General features: G+C 39.5%; 1 protein-coding gene across 1 annotated transcript in view; it reads left to right on the forward strand.

The window, feature by feature from the left end:
- The window catches only part of glra2 (glycine receptor, alpha 2), a gene marked incomplete at both ends in the record, with an annotated part of 66,963 nt that extends 64,254 nt beyond the window's left edge, over positions 1 to 2,709 (forward strand). The window contains 2 exons of the mRNA XM_084310927.1: positions 197 to 346; positions 2,419 to 2,709. Of these exons, the coding sequence (XP_084167053.1) occupies positions 197 to 346; positions 2,419 to 2,709 (441 nt within the window). The remainder of the gene's footprint in view (positions 1 to 196; positions 347 to 2,418) is intronic.
- Positions 2,710 to 24,084: the final 21,375 nt, after the last annotated feature.

Below are 24,084 nucleotides of genomic sequence, written 5' to 3' on the forward strand. Positions count from 1 at the left end.
CAGCTGCAATTGGCCTGCTGTTCTGTGACCAAGATCTCATCGACCGAATACCATGTATTGAATTATATTCTATATTAATTAATTAATTAATTAATTAATGTTAATTAATTACGATTTAACATACCATATAGCTATAGCTTATCAACCCTGTCAATATGGAACATCTGACAATGGGAAACTGTTTTTTTTGCTCCAGGTTTCATATGTGAAAGCCATTGATATCTGGATGGCCGTCTGCCTCCTCTTTGTCTTCGCTGCGTTGCTCGAGTACGCCGGGGTGAACTTCGTCTCCAGGCAACAGAAGGAGTTCCTTCGCTTGAGGAGGAGACAGAGGAGGAGTCACAAGGTGAGACCCTGACGAGGCTGCTGCTGCTGGTGGCGTCTGTGTGTCCACCAGACCTTTTCAGATAGGCACTTGAATAGAATAGAATAGAATAGAATATTGAGGACAAAAAAACGTATTATTATTTTTTTTTTATATATTTTTATTTCATTTTTTGGAAGAAAAGGCAGGATATATAATGCACATACAATGCACATATAATGCACATAAAAACATACATTTAAATTATTTGCCAATTACATGCATTGGCTTGCCCCTTGCCTCATTTAAAATAAATAACTCCTACCCCCTAACCCCTGCACCAACCACCGTTGACAAAAAATAAATAAAATAAAATAATAATAATAATAATAATAATAATAATAATAATAATAATAATAATAATAATAATAATAATAATAATAATAATAATAATAATAATAATAATAATAATAATAATAATAATAATAATAATAATAATAATAATAATAATAATAATAGTAACCCCCCCCCCCAACCCACCCCGTCATAGGTCTGAGAAGAAAATTAATTGAACAAAAATTTCAACAAAGACCAAGAAAAAATTAGTTATGTCCTGCTAGCTATATATTGAAGGTCCTAAAAAAACGTATTCTTCATCACAAATATAATTGCTTTGTCACACTAGGTATAAAAAGAAATCAGACAGAGACCTAACTCTGATAGATCATAGGACATGGCGTATTGTCTAGTATTCAGCCAAAGGAGAGAGTTGTTCATATTTGCATATAAAACCTGTAAAGCTGTACAATATTGTGAAAATGATATTATGTGAATTATATTTTAGGGTGGATTTTCAAAAACCTGATATTGCGTGACTTGATTGCTGTTTGGCCAAATCATTATTTTAGGTCTGAGGCCCCGTTTAGACGAGCGTTTTGTGAACAGAAACCGCAAAAGTCATCTTGCGGTTTCACTTTTAATTTTACGTTTAGACGAGCGTTTTGGAGTGGAATTCTCCGTGCAGACGACGCTGTAACGACGGAGACCCGCTGTCACACGATTGGCGCATATGTCACATGACGTGCTGTGAAGACCCGCCCTACTCTGCCTCTGATTCGCAGACTGTGGATGGGGAATGTGATTGCACCAAAGCAGAGTCACTCACAGACAGTGGGTCCACTCACGCCGCGGCGGGACAGATTCTTGTGTATTTAACCCTTTCACTGCCACACGACAGCCGGTTGTGTGATAGTAAAGGGGTAACCTTCTGTCGTGTGGCAGTGAAAGGGTTAAAAGTACTGCCAATGTAGCCTTCAAGTGATCTCCGTTGATATAAGTCAGACATACTTGCTTTGTTTACGTCTCGGCTACTGGCGCATACCTGCTACCTGTGACGTAAGCAGTACGCGCGACCAGAGCCGTTCGTCATCGTTTTAACAGATTTATACGTTTTGATAGTTTAGACGAGATCGCAAAGCTTTTGCGTTTCTAGGAATTCCACCCTGGAAGGTAGTCTCACTTTTTTGCGGTTTCACCCCGTAAAAACGCCGTTTCCGTATAAACAAAAGGCACATCTGCAAAAATATTTTTGCGGATTCACCTGCTAGCGTTTCCGTCTAAACGGGGCCTGAGACTAGTTTCACAAAGTGGTTTTAAAAAGGGGCACTTCACAAAGAAAAAACAATGTTAGATTTATTTTGCACATAATCTCACAAAACTCTAAATAGTTTTCCACACATTTATTTAGTTTGACAGTTATATAGAATAATGTCATCAATGTCATCGCGGGGGATATTGAATCCTTTTGTTGTGTTAACAAAATGAAATTATATAGCAGTCGCAATAAGAAGGAATGTGGGTGGCCGGGTTAGTACGTTAGTGGGTGTGACAACACTGAACCCTGGGGGTATTCACGGGTACAATAAGAGTAGCTATAGCACCTGAGTCACAGTCTTGCAAAACCAACAAGAAAGCACCATATGTTCATGTGTCCATCTTTGTGCGTGCGTGCGTGCGTGTGTGTGTGTGTGTGTGTGTGTGTGTGTGTGTGTGCCCATTATGTGTATGTGTGTGCCTGCTTGTGTGTGTCTGTATGTGTGTGTCTTTCACTCCAGGACGACGAGAACCGGGAGGGGCGTTTCAACTTCTCTGGCTACAGTATGACTCAGTGCTTGCAGATGAAAGACGGCTCGTCTGTGAAAAATGCTGCTCCGGTCTCGACCAACCCGCCTCAACCGCCCCCCACCCCCAAAGACATAGACACCATGAAGAAGAAGTTTGTGGACAGAGCCAAGAGGATCGACACGATCTCCAGGGCGGCCTTCCCACTGGCCTTCCTCATCTTCAACATCTTCTACTGGATCACCTACAAGATCATCAGACACGAGGCTGTCCATAAGGAATAATACTAGTTCCTGTGTGGTGTTACCTCGTAGGAAAATACCTTTTCTTAGAGCAAAACATTTATGCCTGACACCCAAAGGGACTTGATGGGCTTGGGTAGGGTTGGGGCTGAATTCTTCACTTACTTGCTTATAGGTTTTGGTCAGCATGGAGTAAAAAAATATATATATATATATATATATTGTTGAAAAATACTATTACCAGTATTTCAACAATATCTTTAACAATAAGCTTTTCTTTCTGTCTCTCATTTCTCAGATTGAGAAATGCTCTGACGACAGCTCAGTGAGATGTTATTGTTGTTGTTGTTGTTGTTGTCAGAGATGGTACACAGTGAGCGGCGCTGTGGCGACGATGATGACAGTGGTGTTCTTTCAGGGATAAAAGTGAAATATTCATGCGTGACCAATAGACTAAAATGCACATGTTTTGATTATGAAGTGAACATTTGGTGGGACACAGATGTATGTGTTTGTTGTATTTCTGCGTAATGCACAGGTAAGGTCAATGTTACGTATTTTCTGAGAGGTTTCTGAAACATAAAAAGGTTTTAACTCAAGGCGTAGTAGTAGTAGTAGTAGTAGTAGTAGTAGTAGTAGTAGCACAATACTGGACATAATGGACCAATTGTATTTTTCAGAAAAACACCACTGCCTTGGCATTTGGAAAAACCACATTCCATGGATTTGTATATATAATGTTAGAGTTAGAGTCCGATTCTCAATTCAAAACTTTTTTGTGGTTGCCGATCAACAAGTACGAAACCGCCCGACCCACGATGCAACTAACGTTATGTGTTGGCACAGCCTGTTGTGGAATTTGAAAGTTGTTTGGTTAACGTATATACACTTACTTGCTATAATACTAGCAGCCCATATATCATCCTGGCCTTGCGCCATCACATATTTTGAAGGCCGTACCGGGATGAGTTTTTAAGCATTGATATCATATGAATCTTGAGATTGCAAGGAACCCATTTGTACCATACATTACATACATACATTAGCTTACCGGGAAATGGGCTAAATATCTCTCCAAGTTAGTTGCATCTTTACCGGGACACCTCCACTCCCTAGACAACCTCACCATAACCCCTTAAGCCTGATCGGCCCGGTACCTGGTTGAGATTTATTTCACATTATAAATAGATCAATACAGTCCGTATTAATTAATGTTGCGTTTCTTTTTCAAATGTAGCCAAGAGTAAAGACCCTAACCCTATCAAAACAGCAATCAAAGTGTATATTTTCAGCACTACGTTTGTTTACCAATTATTTTAAGTGTTATTAGCTAAATATGAGTTTATAAAAAATATCCGCGCATTGCATCGGAAACCGGATGATTTAGACGTGAGGAAATTATACAAAAGTAACTGTACTTACAGCAGATTTCATTCACGGTATTTGCTGCCCTGTAACGGGCGCCTGGTGGTACTAAATCCAGATTCAACTCTGCCATTGGAAAGAGGAGATTTGGTCCGATCCATAGATGTATGACTTGGCCATATTAATGTAATTTATAGGCCTGATATTCTATATTCATATTTCAAATTGCATGTGTCCGGATGGCAAAATTCAGTACTGTATCTACAAAACCCCCTGTAAATCATCTGCCCTTTATTCATTTGCTTTGTACACTTGCTCTCAAGAAGGTTCTGAATGGCAATTGTTCACGTCTGGTCAATGTTAGCATGGTGTTATTCACTGTCAAAGATAACAAAACAAAAAAAAGATAATAATAATTTATATTCTCCTTTGGTTCATTACAATTTACTCAAGCATAGTAACAATATTTCGGACACTGGGTTCCCTGAGGTCCATATATGTCCCTATACCAAGGACATGCAAATGGACCTTGTAGAAGTGGAGCAATCTTCCATTTACTTGGGTATGTACTTTTAGGCGAATTTTCAGAAGATATGGCTAGGGCTTAATAGGTTAATACAGGGGATATTCAGAGAACCCAGGTTGTTAATCTAAATGATCGTTCACTCACAATGGGGAGCATGTCTATGTTCCCCGGGTCCTATGTTCCCCGGGTTCTATGTTCCCCGCTTTGATTGATTGATAGATTGAAAATTTTAGACCACCAGCCCTGATTCCAAACTCTAACCTTAACCAGTTTGAACGAGAGCCTAAGCTTAACCGTTCGAAACAAGGCGGACATTAATAATTAATAAAATAATAAACATTTATAAAATTTTCAATCTATTAATCAATCAAAGCGGGGAACATAGAACCCGGGGAACATAGGACCCGGGGAACATAGGGATGACCCCTCACAATGTAGGCTAGCGCACCTCTGCTCATCAATTTGTTTTACAGTACAAACAAAAAACTGGGAAATACGCAAAGGTATGCATTTTAAACAAACGGGAAACAAACTTGCTCTACAGTTGAAGAAACACAAGTAGATTGATTCTCACCTTAATCACAGACGCACAAATGACGAAGGAAAAGTTGAAGAGGGTTAATTGTCCGCACTGAGTTGCCTCTGTCAAAGCGCAGATCCATGCATTTCCCGACGTGCGCAACCAGTGCTTTTTAGCAGCTTGGGGGCAACTTTTGTGTTGTTAATATCTTGCAACTGAAAGTGCGATAATGCCGTTTGAGGATGATTTAGAGAGAGATCAAGAGAAAGGCATCGCTTAGTCCGGCATTATAGCCAGACCTCTCTCCACAGTACGTTAGCGCCATACCAGCGCAGGAGAAAGCCGCTAGAAGCGATTCATGGAACGTCCATGATAGAGTGAGTGAGCGAGTGATCACAATTTGCCACGCGTTGCCCACATTGATAGGGGGGGGGGGGGGGGGGTATTTTGTATGAAGGCGAGTTTTATACTTGTATTATTTATGTCACTTCCTCACTGTTTCTACAATATAAAGCAGCAAGATTCCTTAATATATAGGCAGCAAGCACACATACTGTACAGTACTGTATGCAGCATGTATCCTACATGCATTAGGCAGCAGCTCATGTCCCAGGCATTTATTAAAACTGGAATTGGTATTTGAATACTGCATTTTTATGAACAACCCGAGGCCTTAGATTTCACGGATTTGGCGAGGTGAAGGTGAAGCGTTAAACTTCCCTGTTTTTTCCAAGCGTCCTCCTCTATCTTCTTTCAGCTGTCCGAAATGAACTGTTTATCTAAAGATTTTCTATCCAAGGCCCCGATGTCTGGAACGTGGTCTAATGTTTCTTATCTCTGTCAACGTATCGTTAAAAAAAGAAAAAAAAATCACATACGTAATATCAACTTGGTGGTTTATCCAGTAAATATTAGCTGGTACTCAGATGACCCGTTCAACATCCCTTTTTCATTCTGAAAGTCATTTCTGAAATAACTAAATATAAATAACGTATTTCTCATGTTTATAAATTCTAATAATGAAACAACCGTGAGCCAGTGTGTTTGATGAGCGAGCCTACATGCAAAACATGCACAATGAGGATACTGTAGGGGAGAACGGGGATAGTTGTCACACTTTTTACTCTAGTGTGAATTGCTCATCATCAAAACATCTTTCAATAGTCATTCCTACATAAAATTGAAGCTTAAGATGTTGGCTTGAAATGTGTATCCCTCTCATTTTCCAACGTATTGTAACAAAGAGTTAATCACCTATCAAAGACACTCTGACACATTGTGACAACCAACCCCATCATGGGGATGGTTGTCACACACTATGGGGTTGGTTGTCACCATGTGTTTTAATGGGAAGAATCTTAAAAAGAAGACAAGAAGGCAGAACAAAATTTGAAAGTTTAATTGCATTGACAAGTTGACAAATACATAACTTAATGCATCTTAACATGAACATAAACAGGAAACACATCTTTAGGCCATCCTATATAACAAAATAAGAACACAATAAATCGGCCTAACAATAATAGCCTACACAACATGTGACAACCAACCCCAAAGAAAATGTCTAACAGTCTATCAAGTCTAACAGCCATCTAACAACTAGTTAGCTAGCTAACAACAATCTAAACTATAGCTATCCCTTCACACTTTTTAAAGGTAATAATTGTTTCATTATAAACCCATTGTGTAAAAGCCTAGAAGAAAAATACTGAGGAGTGGAATATTTACAAATGGACATGAAAAACACAAAAAGTCCTCTCACCTTAAGTTCAGCTGTTTCACTCCAAAGATGACAAAGTAGGTGGACTCTGACCCCAATTCTGGACATTTAAATATCAAAATATGGGAGACAGGACCCTCTGGTGATGAAATATAATGAATGTGACAACCTACCAGTGTGACAACGTCCCCCGTTCTCCCCTATACCACTATTTACGGACTCCGTTCTGCTAATTAATTATTTGTTTATGTCACAGGTAAATACTCCAGGCATCCTGACCTAGACAATGGTTTTAGAGTCAGAGTGTATGGTTTTTGTAGATTTAGTGCTGCAACAACATATTTATCGTAAGGGCAGGTGATCTGTTTATAAAAATAAAAATAAAAAAATTGCTTTCTGCAATCTTCTTCAAAACTCTGCTGCGGACTGTTGAATGCATTCCCCTCAGCTGGAGACACCCACTAGCTGCAATGGTGACACATAATAGGCGTGTATGAAGGACATTCCTTTAACACTAATGGTAAAGAGCAGCTAATGGTCCTTGCACTCCTGATATACTGTGGCAAAGAGAACTATTTTCTTGAATGCTATTTCCGAGAGATTATTTACTCTTACTGTGCATCAATAAAGTTGAGTGTGCACCACATTTACTTTATCATGGTCTCGTGTCACTTAATGGGTAGAGAAAGACACTAACACAGCCAGGGTTAAGGGTTCCATTCCCTTTGTAGATCAATAGGTAGAGCATAGCACTAACACTGCCAGGGTTAAGGGTTCCATTCCCTGTGTGTCTCAACAGGTAGAACAGTGCACTAATGATTCCCACTGGGGCCGCCTGTACTAAAGTTGTATGTGTAACGGAGGTACCGCAGTATATCCACAGTCACGGGTACAAGTAGTGACGTGGCTGTGGATGGTAAGCGGTACTGCAAGTAAACTCACTCCCCAGAGGCATCCAGACCCGGAAGCAAGAAGTGAATTCACTTCTTGCTTAGTGGTCTGTGATGCCGCCCGTGACGCGGGCGTCCGGGGTTCAACTCCCACTCAGGGCGATCCCTTAACAGGGGTCGAATCGACTAAACACAACGCAGACAAGATCACACCGGCTACATATGCACTTCTGGTGCTTTTGTCAAAACACTTTGAATAAAAGCAAATATTCCTCCTCCTACTGTAATCTATAATGTAAGATTCCAGAGAAACTCGGTTGTTTGATTCCCAGCATTGTTTCTGATGTATGTGCATGATATTGTTGATGTGACTCATATACAGAGCTCTATATTTAGTTTAACCCTTTACCGGTCACTTCTTGAAATACCTGAAAATCCACTATTTCAACTCTAGAATGTTATTTTGGTGCTATTTCAAAAGTTATGTACAATTTTGAATAAAACAATTTTACCCTAAAATGTGGGGGCTATGGGGCATATTTTTCCTTAGGGGGCATATCTATGAAACTTGGCAGGCTGATTCATAACATAAAATAAATAAGAAAATGTATTAGAATAGAATAGAAATACTTTTATTATCCCGTGGGAAATTTGGCACTGCAAATCGCTAAACATTTAAACATTTAGACAGGACAGGTCACGAATTAGAATAATGACACAAATCAAATCAAGTTGCCTAGGATAAGAGTAGAGTAATATAGAATAAAAATGAAATAAAATACACAGTAAATAAATACAGTAAAAATATACTGAGCATGGGGGAAGGGGGGGGGGTACAGGTAGTAAAAAAACAACACAGCAGTGTAAACAAATTGGTCAATATAATTAACTATCTAACTAACTGAAATATATATTCACAGTATTCACAGTGTCACATAAGGTGCAGTATGCATCAGGTAGTGTTATTGTCCTCCTTGGGTTCCTATTAGTCCTAGGTCAATGTCAGGCAGCCGTCGCTGCCCCCTGTTGTGGAGCCTGGAGGCCGCTAGTCGCGGCCTCCTGCCACTATTGAGCTGCCACTCTGTGCTCAGTGATGCAGTGAGGCACAGTGATGCATTGTATAGTCTGATGGCTGTTGGAATGAAGGACTTCCTGTGCCGTTCAGTGCTGCATTTGGGTAGTGTGAGCCTAGCACTGAACATGCTCCTCCTGTCAGCCAAGTCTGTGTATAGTGGGTGGTATAGTGGGTGGGTGGGAGTTTTCTTGAATTTGGGTTGCCATGACAACAGTAGCCGATAAAGGTCCAAAGAAGAATAGTGGACAAAACATGGAACTACATGGTACTACATGGTACTACATGGTACTACATGGTACTACAGGGTAATACAGGGTACTACATGGTACTACATGGTACTACAGGGTACTACTACTACATGGCAATACAGGGTACTACAGGTACAGGGTACTACATGGCAATACAGGGTACTACATGGCACTACAGGGTACTACATGGCACTACAGGGTACTACATGGCACTACATGGTAGAAGTAATACCCTAAGTGTGACTGAGTAGATGCATCGGGCATATGTCTAAAAATGGACACTATGTCACTTCACCTGAAGGGGGATATGACCGTTTATGGCTTCACCACTTTTTAGCTAACAACAATTCCTGATTTCACTAATCCTATGCAAAAAACACCTATCCCATCCTTTACAATGATTGTTCAACTGCAAAAATGAGTAAATGTTATCAACTCACCATGACTTGTTGAGGGGGGGAGGTGTTGCTGTGGTGAAAAGAAGGAAGTTGCAGATCCACAGGGTCTATCCTGATTGGTCAGATGGGATGGTGACAATATCTGTGTCATAGCCTGACCTGTGCTGATTGGCTGGAAGAAGTTTTTTTTCATAGATTAAAGATCCCCCCCTCTCCCACCTGGCTAAATATATTGTATGGGGAAATGGCCAAAAATGGTTACTTGGCCGGTAAAGGGTTAACAGTGCATAATAATGACAGATGACAACTCTTTCCCTTTCATGGTGTTTCATCGTCATTCCAACTGAATTGAAAGTTGAATCTGGAGAGAGTAGGTTTATTAAATTGAAATGAAGCACGACCCAAAACAGATGAAAGAAAATCCTTTGGATGTGACTCCAATTGGATTGATGCCCATTAATGAGTAAGACGAGACATTTAACTAGCTGGGTGTTGCCACCCCACTAGGGACCCCTCTGAGCGACCAGTTGCCCTATCTCAAGCTCCGCCATATCTTAGCTTGACCGAGGAAAGCAATGCTTGTGATAGGAGGGTCGAGAAAAGAAAAATTGTTTGACTGAGGAAAGCAAGTGTTGTGATTGTGTTAAGAAAAGAAAGCAGGCTTCAGATAGATCAATGTAGCCTTGACACTGGTGCTTGTGCTGGTAGGGCGCAGAACAGACACAGCAACACAGAGATTAAAAAACTTAATTAATGAGCGAAGGTGTGTCAATGCTTAGGGTAAAGTGATTGGATAATTATGTGATGACAAAGACTAATGAGCTGAAATATTCTCCAAAGTTTAAACATGTATGATGAGCAGTGTCGCAAGGCAATGGGCCTCATTCACCAATACTCTCTTATTATTTTTCTTATATTATTTCTTAACCGTCTGTTAAGAGTACAAATAAGAAAAGCCACCGCCGCATTCATCAACCCGTTCTTAACGTCCAAATCTGTTCTTACCCAGGGGTATTGAATGATGGATCCCACTCATTCTAAACTGGAATGCGCGTTCTCGTGCAATTCATTTGCATACAGACACGCCCCACAGGCTCATTATAATACGAGAGCTGTGTGCAAACTTGGGTCTGCATTGCATGAGCGGATCCCCGTATTCAACAGACCAGAGTCTTGCGACGTATCAAAATTAGATCAGATTCAAATGTATTGTCATTATACAGCACCTATAGCTATATAGTGGAATAGACTGTATTAATATTCCATATTTATACCGTCTAGTTGCGCGCTTCTGGCCACCTCCCGCAGCGCGCGCACACGTGCACAAGTGTACTGTATACAGTACGTGCAAAATGTATCGTTCCAGCAAAGTAGGCTTTGTCAAGACTGAACGACTGTGCGCTTGTCAAGAGCCAATCGCGCAGTAGGTTGGTAAATACCGGTTAACGGTGCCAACCGTGCCACTCATCTGGCTCTGCAAATAGATCTAGTCTGAATATTTCTGCATAAAAACCTGGCTGGCAGTGCGCATAGTACAGTGCATGCTCTAAGTCAGACTGGATGGCCTCTCTCTCTCTCTCTCTCTCTCTCTCTCTCTCTCTCTCTCTCTCTCTCTCTCTCTCTCTCTCTCTCTCTCGCAGGGAGGAGGAGGGACGCAATAAGTTATAATTATTATTATTTGGGGGCAATTTTTTTTTTTATCTGGGTAAGAATTTCTTATCTGGGTAAGAGTGCTCTCGACCACTCTTAGAATTTGGTCTTGCCTAAGAGAAAAGCTAAAATAAGAAAACATTGCTGAATCCCAGGTAAGAACAAAATAAGAAGAAATCTGTTCTTAAATCGCTTCGTGAATGAGGCCCATTGATTGAAAACTATCGGCTTGAATTTTACAATTGATGTCTTATTTTGAAGGTATGAACTTGTAGTTTCATATTATGTAAAATAAAAAAGTGAAAATTCTGAGGGAGGAGGAGCATAACAGCCCAGACTCTAGAGGGTTTTAAGAGAAAAAATAAGAAAATCACCGCTGCATTCATCAACCCGTTCTTAACGTCCAAATATGTTCTTACCCATGTGCTGAATACACCATCCAACCAGAGTGGATAAATAAATATGAATAAATACATATATAAATAAATAAATAAATAAACGGCTTATCGAGGCAGTCTCAGCGCAGGACGAGCGCACACACACACACACGTACGTACTGTAAAATGCTTTGCTGGAACGATTAATTTCTCCATCACCGCAAATGCGCCCCTCAATTAATATCGCCGGGGGGGGGGGGCATAATCTCACAGGACAATGCATTGGGAACTTGTGTCCCACAACGAGATCTACGCCTGTGAATATTATTGCGCAGATCGGAATACGGGCGTGCGTAACTTTGCTCTCGTCTCACTGATGCACATCAGCAAGACTCACTCAGAGTTGCAGTGTCAGGTTACACACCAGATTACAATACACTGAAACGGTTAACCAGCCACTCCAATAGGGGATATCTGCAGAGCCACAGAGCCCAGGCGTGGACGGGTTTGAGGCGGGGCTTCGTGGCGTAGACAAGTATTAGTGGCCTGGACAAGTATTTGCACTACTGCGCATGCAGATGAGGGGGGGGGGGGGGGGGGGGGCTCTCTCGCTCGCTCCCTCTCTCGTTTACGGCACACATACATACACAACTTAACTTTCGTCTCGTTTACAAACATCAGGGTCCCCCATTTTCAACTTAACTTTCGTCTCGTTTACATAGACAGTAATGTTACATCTAGACATTTATGACATACCAGATCTACAAATATACAGCACTGTTTGTGATACAAAAATATAGTAATAATAGAGTATATACATTTGAGGGGGAATACATTTACATTTAGTCATTTAGCTGACGCTTTTATCCAAAGCGACTTACAAGTTCTGTATGACAAGTCATCAGGAAGGGCACAACTCTATCAGCTGAGCAACAATGTTCATAAAGTGTTGAGTGCTACAGTGTAGGTTAGTTTATTAGGACAAGTGCATGACAGTAAGGTTAGTTAGGGTTAGATTTTTTTTTTTTTTTATTCAGATAATGGTTGAAGAAGTGCGTCTTTAGTCGACGGCGAAAGATTGGACGGGTTTCGGCTGTCCTAACTGGGGTGGGTAGTTCATTCCACCATTGTCGGGCAAGGACTGAGAATAGGCGACTTCTCTTTGATGACCCTCCCGGAGCTCTGATAGGAGTAGGAATAAACTGTACATATACAGCACTGTTTGAACCTGGCACACAACATACTTCACATGTCATTTTTCTTTTTGTGGAGACGAAGATGATGAGTACCAGTCTTCTCCTCAGACATATAAAATCAGTTTTTCAATAAAAAATAGTAGAGTACATTAACCTGGCACACAACATACTTCACATGTCATTTTTCACATTGCGCACTCCAACACATACTTGTCCAGGCCAAATAGCTGGCTCTGCAAATAGATCCATTCTAGACGATCTCTAAATATGCGTTCTATGCGTACGGCCAGAGCATCTAACTGTTCTAACAGCAATATATAATCCATTTCAGAAGCAGAATGCACGCAATAATTTATAATAATAATTATTATTATTATTGAAAAGTTCAGCGTTTTTAAAAGTCGTATTTGGGGGCAATTGACCAATGGTAGGGTTTAAATATATATATTTTTTAATTATCTGGGTAAGAGTTTCTTATCTGGGTAAGAGTGCTCTTGACCACTCTTAGAATTTGGTCTTGCCTAAGAGAAAAGCAAAAATAAGAAAACATTGCTGAATCCCAGGTAAGAACAAAATAAGAAAAAATGCTATAGTTAAGAACAAAATAACAGGACATATGTTCTTCATATCGTATCGCCTCATGAATGAGGCCCATTGTCTTGTATTTATAAGTAACCTATATAACCAAGATCACAAGAGCACACAAGCATATGGGGCCTTAGCTATGTTTCACTGGTTTCAACTGAAATGGGCCCCACTCGCTATAGCAGTGCCCCAGATTGACAAAGCAAACACACCCTGGATCGATAAAGCAAATGCACACACACTGTGCCAATGTGGATAACTGATGTACCGGTGGAAATGCTTGAAAAGACACATCACCAACATAGATTTTTTTTTACTGACAACATCTTTTACCTTGTAGAAGAAACCTTGCTCCTGACATAAACCAAGTCATGTAAATCTCCAGGGTCTAGTGAGTTGCGTCTTGGTGAGTTTGGCACAGTGATTGATTGATTGATTGATTGAAAACTTTATTAACAGATTGCAGAATGGGTACAATACAGTACAGCTCAATACACACAATTGTTAAGGGGATGCAGACCAGAGAAAGCCTTTCGTCTTGTTTACATCAGGGTCCCCCATTTTCAATTCATCAGGACATATATGACATACAGATAGTCAGTACTGCTACATCTATACATTTATGACATACCAGATTTGCAAATACAGTACTGTTTGTGATACAGAAGGAGTCAAGAAAAGGGAGTATATACATTTGACGTAGAAACTGTACATTGGAGGAGGTTGGGTGGGGGCCCGGGGGGTTGGGTACATTGGGATATTGACAACCATACTGGGTAATTTACATTGGAGGTGGTTGGGGGGGGGGGGGGGGGGGGGGGGCTACAGTAACTTCCTGCCTAAAACATTATATTTTATCTAGGGCTGGGACTTTATCGCATTAATTTCAATTAATTAACTACAGAAAGAATTCAAAGTAAAAAATAATTTATGCATTTAATCGCATGATGATTTTTCTTTATTGTGTAAGAATGTTACCTTTCTTTTTTTTTTAAACTTTATTTTTTAGCGTTTATCGCTTTTCTGGTCAAGCATGACCGACAGTTGCAGGGTGAAACGGGAGAGAGAGCAGGGGGAGACATTCGGCAAATGACGGCGGGTCTGGGAATCGAACTCGGAGTCAACCAGATCCGTGACGCAGCACGGAGTCCCGCGCGAGCGCGGTAACATGGTGTGCTACTGGAGCACCCTAGAAGAATGTTACCTTTCAAAGGAGACCAGACTCATGCATGTGCTATAAGTATAAAGTATAATAAATCGCAAATAACTTTTTTTCTTAGTCTGGTTTGTTCATAAAAATAAAATAAAATAAGAGGAATTGAGATCAATCAAGAGTTTTCTTTTCCAATGGTCAACTGTTCTGGAATGTACTTGAAAGTACTGCGTTTTACTTTTACCTCGAAAGTGCTTGAGTTTACAAAAGGTCGTTTGCGCTATATATATATTATTCCTAAAATTGCTGCACTTTGTTAAAATTGCATTGATCTGTTGGTCTGTGTAGTAGCTAATACAGGATTTTGCTGCTTAATGTATATTCATTGATTCACTCGTATACCAAAATTCATTTGAATTGAACATTTTTGCTTTTCACATCAAATATTGATATGCGATTAAAATGTGATTAATTTAGATTAATTAACTATAAAGTCTCGAATTCATTCAAGTCCCACCACTAATTTGATCTTGAAACGGCCCCCTGAACCTTAAGCCCGCCTATTCATGCAAGAATCCATCTGGTGAGGCTTCAAGGTATGTGCTTGTGCCCAACCCACAGTGGTCTGGACCAATCAGCATCGTTTGAGAAACGACTGGCAGGTACGGGAATGGTTTAGATCCAATCCAATACTTAGATCCTGCCAAGTATTTAATTTTTTTTTAATTTTATGTAAAGGCCCTATTCCAAACAATGGTAGACCATCTGGCGGGTCAGTAAGCTATTATAGCTTAGTCTCACAGTTTCACTTACACATACACGGCAAATGGGCACATTTTTGCCGATTTGGGTGTAGGGAATGTGAGGGCTTGGGAGGATGATACAGGCTTTGGGTGTGCTTGTGCACATGCTCACATACACGTAACGGGTGGTACTTTATCACAAATGACAGATTAGTTTCAATACATAATGCTGTTTTCAAAGCATAATGTTCCATGCTCTATCTCTATCCATACTCGAGGTTGGGTGTTGTGCATATACCAGTATAGACCTTTTCTGGGGAATCTCCATCACTAGGGAAACAGCTCGGGCCCAAGTGCTCTCACCACTAGACTAAGCCACCCTGCCCCTAGCCCCTTTCGTGACTGTGATGCACAGAGTGAATCCACAGTAACTTCCTAGCCCATAGCCAACCAACCTTGATGTACCATGAAGGACCGTTCGTTATATAAAAGTATCACAGAGAAATTTCAAAGGTACTCACAGTTGCACAAGGGTTTCGGACAGAGATACGCGATGGTTTGAAAGCGCGGCGTTGCTAATAAACATTTTAAATAATTTGTATAAACGTGTAAACATCACCGAGGCAGCGGTGCATGCTGGGCGCACCAGGCATGTCGTCACAAATGCAGAATAAGAGAAGAAGCGAACGCTGCCTCTGTGATGTTTACACGTTTATAAAAAATATTTAAAATGTTTATTAGCAACGCCGAGCTTTCAAACCATCACGTATCTCTGTCCGAAACCCTCGTGCAACTGTACCTTTGAAATTTCTCTGTGATACTTGTATAACCAACGGTTCGGGCAGAACCAGTCCTTCATGGTAAATCTAGGTTGGTTGGCTATGGAGTTGCAAGTGACTGTGGATTCACTCGGTGCATCACAGTCACAAAAGGGGCTACCCTCCCCCTGATACAAACACAGCATTACTATGATTATGGTTTGTTTTACTGTTTAACAGTTATGGTTTAAAGTTATAAAGTAAGATATAAAGTTAGGGTTAGGGTTATGGTTAGTCTAAGGTAACAGTGTTATGGGGGTAGATTTCTATCAAAAATAAACAAACGCAAAAGTAGAATCCACAATCGTAAAGTAGAATCCACAATCGTAAAAACTATCCACACACACACCTCAGAATCCACAATCATAAAAACGATCCACACAAACACACCTCTCAATTTGTGTTTCATAAATCATAAAAACACGCTTGATTTGTTTATATTTACGTACGGAATTCTAAAAACAGCTTGATCTGCTTAGATTTACGTACGGAATTATAAGGACACACTTGATCAACTTGGAGTTACGTACGGAATTTTGAGACAAATATTTCGCTGTTTTCCCCGTGGGGATTCTTCTTAGAGGTCCATCAAAAATAAACAAACGCAGAAGTAGAATCCACAATCGTAAAAACGATCCACACAAACACACCTCTCAATTTGTGTTTCATAAATCATAAAAACACGCTTGATTTGTTTATATTTACGTACGGAATTCTAAAGTTACGGACAGAATTTTGAGACAAATATTCCACTGTTTTCCCCGGCGGGGATTCGTGTGTGAAGCTTCTTCTTCTTCGGCGCTACCGAACACGGCCCGAGGTGTCTCTGGCTCATGAGCGCTACCAGTGGCCAAAATCGCACATTATCTTATAGCCATCATTAGGCATCAACATTTCATTATGAAAATGAATGCTCAAAGTATATATAGTACCATTTTGAAGATAACAAATAGGGCTTTCAAATGATATAAAATATCTGTATGATTATCATGATTATTATTATTAATATCTTTCATATTTGATACAGAAATTATTACAAAAATCTTGTCCGGGGCCACCACATTTCAACAAACTGCATTTTCAACCACTTTACTGACAAGCTAGCAGGAAACTTAGATGGTAAGGGATATAGACAATTATGTGGGCAATATAGAACAGCTGACAGATTAGAAATATAATTTATTGTTCAAAAGTTATGATAATTATAGTGATAGTAATAAAACAATTCCGTCTGAAAATGAACTTGAATGGGTTTATGATGAATATCTGTTTGTGGGTATGCTCAAAGTAATATATGTCAGACTTAACAACTCAGAAATCAGAAAAGTTAGAGTATTTCATTTTTAATCTGACATTACAAGAAAAATTTAAATGGTTATGATCAGGACTGAAGTTGAATAAAAGATTTATGCGGGGAAAAAATGACAGGGGATGATGATGATGCATGGTAACATTAGCTATGTTAGCTAGCTAGCATGTTTATTTTTATCACTGACTAACCTGGTGGTCCCGTGGTGCAAGAAAACATTTGGTCAATGTTGCCACATTTAGCGGCAACATTTAGGGCGTCCCGTCTCTGCTCCATGCTTTCTCTTTTTTTCACTGTTGAAGTGTTGAAACATTTCATTTCCAGTAATTCCCATCTGACTGTTCTGTGAAATACAAGCAGTCAGCAGTATGTATTTTTCTCTCCCTCCCTCTCTGCCCCACCCTTCCTCTTTTTTCCACTGTTGAAACATTTCATTTCCAGTCATTTCCATCGGACTGTTCTGTGAAATACAAGCAGTAAGCAGTATGTATTTTTCTCTCTTTCCCTCTCTGCTCGACCCTTCCTCTTTTTCCACTGTCCATCTTCAAGCGCAGGTTATGCTTGACATTTTTTGTCTTTCGCTGTCTCTCCCTGTCATTTTGCAGAAGTGCCATCTGCCATTCCATTCGCCATCTGAAGACATGGCTCAAAAGGGACTATACCTAGACACTTAGCTTAAGGCACCCTTGCATGTTGTATGAGTCTGTATGTATATAAATGTTAAATGGTATATGTGATGTGTTGTGATGTCACGTTTTGTATGATGCATGTTTTAAGCATCACATTCCCCCACCCCCCTACAAGGACCACAATGGAAATAAGCTCTGAGCTTTTTTGTGTTTCATCCTTGGCAGTATATCCCGACTGTGCTCTTCTGTCACATGTTTATTTTTTATATTGTCAAATAAAGTCATTCATTCATTCATTCATTCATCTCAACTGTCAATCAGTTGTATGGCCTGGTACCGCCTCCACCAATCACATGCGGCTCCCTTTGTGTGTGTGTGACAGACAGACAGAGCTCCCGATGGCCAGTCCGGGCCTTCGCCATACATGGATGCCAACATGAATCTGAAGGAAATCCTAACATGCAAGGTGTCTAAATGATGCATTTCTTAATGGGGAATTTAAATATGAGTACATTTTTGGGATAGGATAACTCTAACCTACATAATTTTGTATTGCAAAATTTCGAAGATTTTAAAAGATATGGGAAATAATTTATAATGACAAAGCCATCATTAGCACTATCCATCATCACACATCGTCACACGTGCAGAGTTCAGGAAGAAATCCTGGACATTCTGTGTTACACCCTGTATGAATGTTGGCTTTTTCTGAGGATGCTCCCTTTCTCTCATTAACTTATAGGTTAACCCAAAGTCTTTCATTTGTTGAAGAAGACGATACTTTTTAAGAATCGTGCCTGATGAACTCAGTGCTGGTTTTTGGCGCCGTGGGCCAGGAGTTTGTTTGTTTGTCTTCAGCTCTCTTCTGAGGATGTGGTGAAATAGCAGGGCCTTTTGGATTTTCTGATTCCTTACTTTGCTTCCTGATAGCATATTCTTTGTTTCCGTGCCTGGAGAGTCCAGTGGTGGTACAGTATTTGTAGCCTTTTTTCAGCACATTATTGTTTTTCTCAGGTTGTTTTGTTGCTTTGTTACATTTGTAATCTTCTCTTTTAAAGTTTGTATTTATCTTGAATGCCTTTTTCGTGTTTTACTTTGTTTCTGTTCCTGTCTGAGAGACTCTCTGCGCTGTCTGGCATTGTTATCTAGAATATCCTGATCTGGGGGGGTGTCTGCCTCCAGCACCGCACCTTCACAGGACCTTTTCTATCTGCACCTTTTCTGGACCTCTCTCCAATATTTTCTCCGATACCTCTGTGCCCTGTTTCCCATCTTGTCTATTTCTATTACTTTTTTGTCTTGAACCCTCTTTTTCCACCTTTGTCTTTCCTGCTCTTGCATGACATGTTTGCTCTCTTCGTCACTGTGTAATTCTTCTCTTCTCTTTCATTGGTACTCTCTATTTCTTCTCCTTCGCTCCTCAACTGACAATTTCTGTCTAGCCATGCTTTCCTATAATACAAAAGTCATGAAAATGTATTAGAATAAGACTATAAAATCAGGTGTCTATTTACTAAACATGATTGATTGATTGACGTTAAAGCTGCAGTGCGTAGTTTCTACAACTAGATGTTGCAAACATCTTCACACTGGCTTGTGCAGACAAAATCCATGTTCAGTGGAAGCAGTGGGAGAAAATTCAAAGACATTCATTCCAATAATCCTAGGGTATATTACAACTAGTGCTGTCAATGGATTAAAATATATAATCGTGATTAATCGCATGATTGTCCATAGTTAACTCGCGATTAATCATGAATTAATCGCATTTTTTTTAACATATCTTTTTTTATCTACCTTAAACAGATATTTTTCAAGTTCCAAGTTTTAATAATCTTATCAACATGAGTCAACAAATGCTTGCTTTATGCAGCCATTTAACACAAAAGGATGACCCTCATGCATTGCAAATTTGCATCAAATTCAAAACAGAGTGATGCACAAAATAACTTAAAAGAAAATAATAATTTAAAACAATGAATAAAGTGTGCATGAAATAATAGGGGAAAGAAAACGTTAGGAACTTGTTACATTCACCCACACAAGGGCTGAGTAATCACACACCCCCCCTTTCTCTCTCTCACACTCACACTCTCCCGGCTCTCTTTCTCTCTTGCCCCTTCCTCATCTCTCTCACCCCCCTCTCTCTCTATATATATCTCACACACACACACACACACTTCAGAAACAAACATAGTATCAATGAGAGCATCAATAATACACCTGAGTGAAGTCTAGTAATACAAAAATAATAATAATCTTAAAAGTTAATCGTGAGTTAAAAAAAATAGTGGCGTTAATAGAATCGGGCGATAACGCGTTAATACCGTGTTAACTTTGACAGCCTTAATTACAACTGATAAGATTGTGACAACTGACTAGCAAAGAATTATCCTGTTGATCACTCCATACCATAATGTATTACACTGGAAAGTCAGAGAAAGGATGATGCAGCAATCTAGACACGCATGGACCAGTCCTATATTAAGAATTATTATAAAGATATTAAGATGAAATCAAATCAAATCAAATTGATTTGTAAGGCCCGACAACACACGTTAATGTCCCCATGGGCCGTACACGTCTTCTTTAAACAAGTCAAGAAGAAACATAACAATAAGTCAAGAACAGAACAAGAACACCATAAGGTCCAACAAATTTAAAAGAAATGCAAATAAATGAAAGAATGCAAGCACTCCCAGACATACCCCACGCGAAGGTAAGGAACAACTCACTAAAACCTAACAAATATCCACAGTTTACCACCGTGCCCCTCTGCTCTGATGATCTAAGTAAACAGTATAATAACAAGAATAACTGTTTTCTTCTGTCTTGTATCTCTTCTGGGATATGAAAGGGCAACATGGAACTCCTTCCCCGCTCTATAAGAGGCAAGAGTGTAGATGTTTGGTAGTGAAAACTACACACTGCACCATATTTTACATCAATCAATCAATCAACGTAGACAAGTGATATATTTATATTTATTTATTAACACATGTGCTGGGAAAGTAAGACAATTATTCAATAAGCAGACCACAGCCTGCCCATGCTCTGATGCATGCTATTATATGCACACTTCTGTGCAGATAAAACTCTGAAATAACATTTAAATCCTTTACCATGTTCAAAAATAGTATAATAATAGCATATTATGAGGTTATTGATGGATTTGTCAACTCCATCAGTTTACACGTCAACTCCGTCAGACACACAATCTGATGGAGTTGACGTCTGACGGAGTTGACAAAAGGGCACACATTTTCCCTCCAAGCCTGTATTGTAGCTAGTAGCTAGTAGCTAGTAGCTAGTAGCTAGTTTTTTTGGCAGTTGCTAGCTGTCTTAATAATCTCACTGAAACACTTGAATTCAATCCACTATTGTTTTTTTAAAAGTATAATAACGGAGAGACGGTGTTGACATGTTCCAGCTGTGACCATCGGAATATTGACATTGTTTGTCTAAAATATCAAAAAGTGTAAAACTTACCAGACCATGTGTGGTAGTGTTGCATTCACCACATTCAGGGGAAGGAAAAGGGGTCCTCAGGGATAGAGCTAGCCATGCTATTGCCTGATTTAATTAGGTTTATGAAACGGTCTGACAGAGTTGACATAAACTGAGGACACAACTTTGATAGGTAGATTTCTATGGGCAATATTATTTGAGTTTCATGGCATGCATTGTTTTATACATGTATAACCCTTGTCTTTGATTTGATATGTATGTTTTCACAAGTGGAGAGGTCTTTCAAGCTTTTTTGGGCTGGTCAATAATGTAACCCCTTGCTGAGGACAAGATAATTAACATGGGAGCTTCTAACCACAGATTATACATTTAAACAAATATCCCCCAAAAAACAAATATATGTGCTAAAACATAACATCAGTATACACAATACCTTTAGATGTAACTTTGTGAGTATATCACTCATTATGAATTTCTTTATTTTTTATATAAATTAGACTTTTCTATGTAGGACATGTTTTGTCCCAACTCTCAAGAATCAGTGAGTTATATTTGTATTGATTAAACATAAGTCAGTTACTGTACATGTCAAATATGCTAAGGTGATTAGCTTTAACTTATTGCTTATGGAGCAGTGTCCCCATTTATCCCAGATGAGTTGATGAACACTCACTGCAGCTTTATTATCTAAGAAATACATACAGTATATAATAATTGTAAAGTGTTTTTTGATGTTTTGGTGTAAATCTAATATAATATATAATCTATAAATGCTAAATGATCTGATAAAGTATACAGTATTCACATGAGGTGCTATAGGTTCCTAGTTGGAGGTCTGGCAGCAGTCCCTGCCCACTGTTGTGGAGTCTGATGGCCGCTGGTATGAAGGACTGGCCGAGGCGGTGAGTGTGGGGGGGGGGGGCTTCTCATCTTGACTAGCTCGTCATAGAGGGGGTGGGAGGGATTCTCCAGGATAGCAGCCAGCTTCCTTCTCATCCTCCTCTCTGCCTTTAGATTGGCAAGAGTATAGGGTTTTAGGATGAGGTGGTCATATAAGTTCCTTGGGGTACACCTGAACAATAAACTGGACTGGTCGGACAACACAGAGGCCCTCTACAGGGAGGGACAGAGCAGACTGTTCTTCCTGAGGAGACTCCGGTCCTTCAATGTTTGCAATAGACTGCTGCAGTCATTCTACCAGTCTGTAGTGGCCAGCGTCCTCTTCTATGCTGTGGGGGCTACATCAAATCAAGGGAATTTGAATATGATTACAGAAGATTATCACTAAAGTGCTATCTGTTGCAGCTGCAGTTTTCCCTAAAAATACCATATTTGGATAAGTTTGACAATTTCTCAAAACTGAAAATCATTCTTTTTAAAATAGTCTTTAATATGTCTTTGGTAGCTTTTTCATTTGCAGAGAGGAAGGATGGGAGAGAGATATGGGGGAAGAAATTCAGCAAAGGTCAGGACGGCCACGTTGCACTGCAGCAGTTACATGGTGCACCACCCTGGCGCCCTGAAAATCATTATTTAATAAAACACAGAAAAGTTCAAGTTCAAGTTTGTTTATTATTTGTCATACAGACAGAATACCTTGCATGAAATGTTTCTTTCTGTTCTGCTCCTGAGAGTGTGCTAGACAATAACAGATAAATAGAAAGTCAAGAGTCAAGTAAAACAAGTGTAAACAACAATTGTTCAGTATACCTCTATTTACAGTATGTACATCTGGTACAAAAATGGTGAGGTAGGATGCATGTTTTTATGATTTATGAAATACAGATTGAGTGGTGTGTGTGTGGATTGTTTTTACGATTGTGGATTCTAAAAGGATCACCAAGTTACTCTGGATAAAGAACCCCTTTACAGACAACATTGAGACAAAGCTTCCTGACACATCTCCATCCAAACTCTTGGAAGAACTCATTTAAATTTAAATCTCATCTGATACCACCTGGAGAGCTCGTTTCAGTGAAGTGCCCCTGGAAACATTTTGGTCTGAGTGTGGTGCTGAGTACCAAGTATCTCATGATGCAGCAGTTAAAAGGGGACATGCATTGCTATTCCTTGCACTATTTGGGCAACTTTACACAATTCCTGTCAGTCTATGGAAGACATCTGTAAGGTTTATTTAAAAAATAAAATCAGTTTTATAGGCCAAGTCATATTCTTATTTTAACCTCCACTGTATTTTTTTTTAATAGCGTTAGCGTTTTAAGGGAGCCTACTTGTAGAGCCTACTGTCCTGACTTATTTTTTTTCTTTTTAAGTTTTAAAGTTAAATGCATCAATCTGGTGCACTTTGAGAGCAAAATTAAACGGCTAGATCTATGATGAACGTTGTGCTCGAAACACAAAATCGACTAGAGACTACATTTGAGCCATCAAAGAAATTAAGCAAAAGTGGTTACCTGTGTTGAACTAGTTTATTTTTTAGAAAATTAAAATAGACTGGATTACTATTACGACTACTACCAATACTACTGATACATCCCTATTGGGAAACTTTATATATTAAAAAAAAATATCAAAATATTATATAAATATATATATAAAACTTACAGAAATCAGTCTCAAGACGGAACGCTTTAATGCCTGTATATATAATATACGAAAAGAAAACGTTAAACTCTGGTTACCTGATCAGCTTGTGATTTGTGTCTATGTGCACAAGGTACTTTGGACAGGGCACAGAGTATGTACGCCTGATAACACATCCCAACTGAGTCATTCTGGACAAAACC

The sequence above is a fragment of the Notolepis coatsorum genome (assembly GCF_963971535.1).
Source record: "Notolepis coatsorum genome assembly, chromosome: 3".
NCBI classification, from domain to species: Eukaryota; Metazoa; Chordata; class Actinopteri; order Aulopiformes; family Paralepididae; genus Notolepis; species Notolepis coatsorum.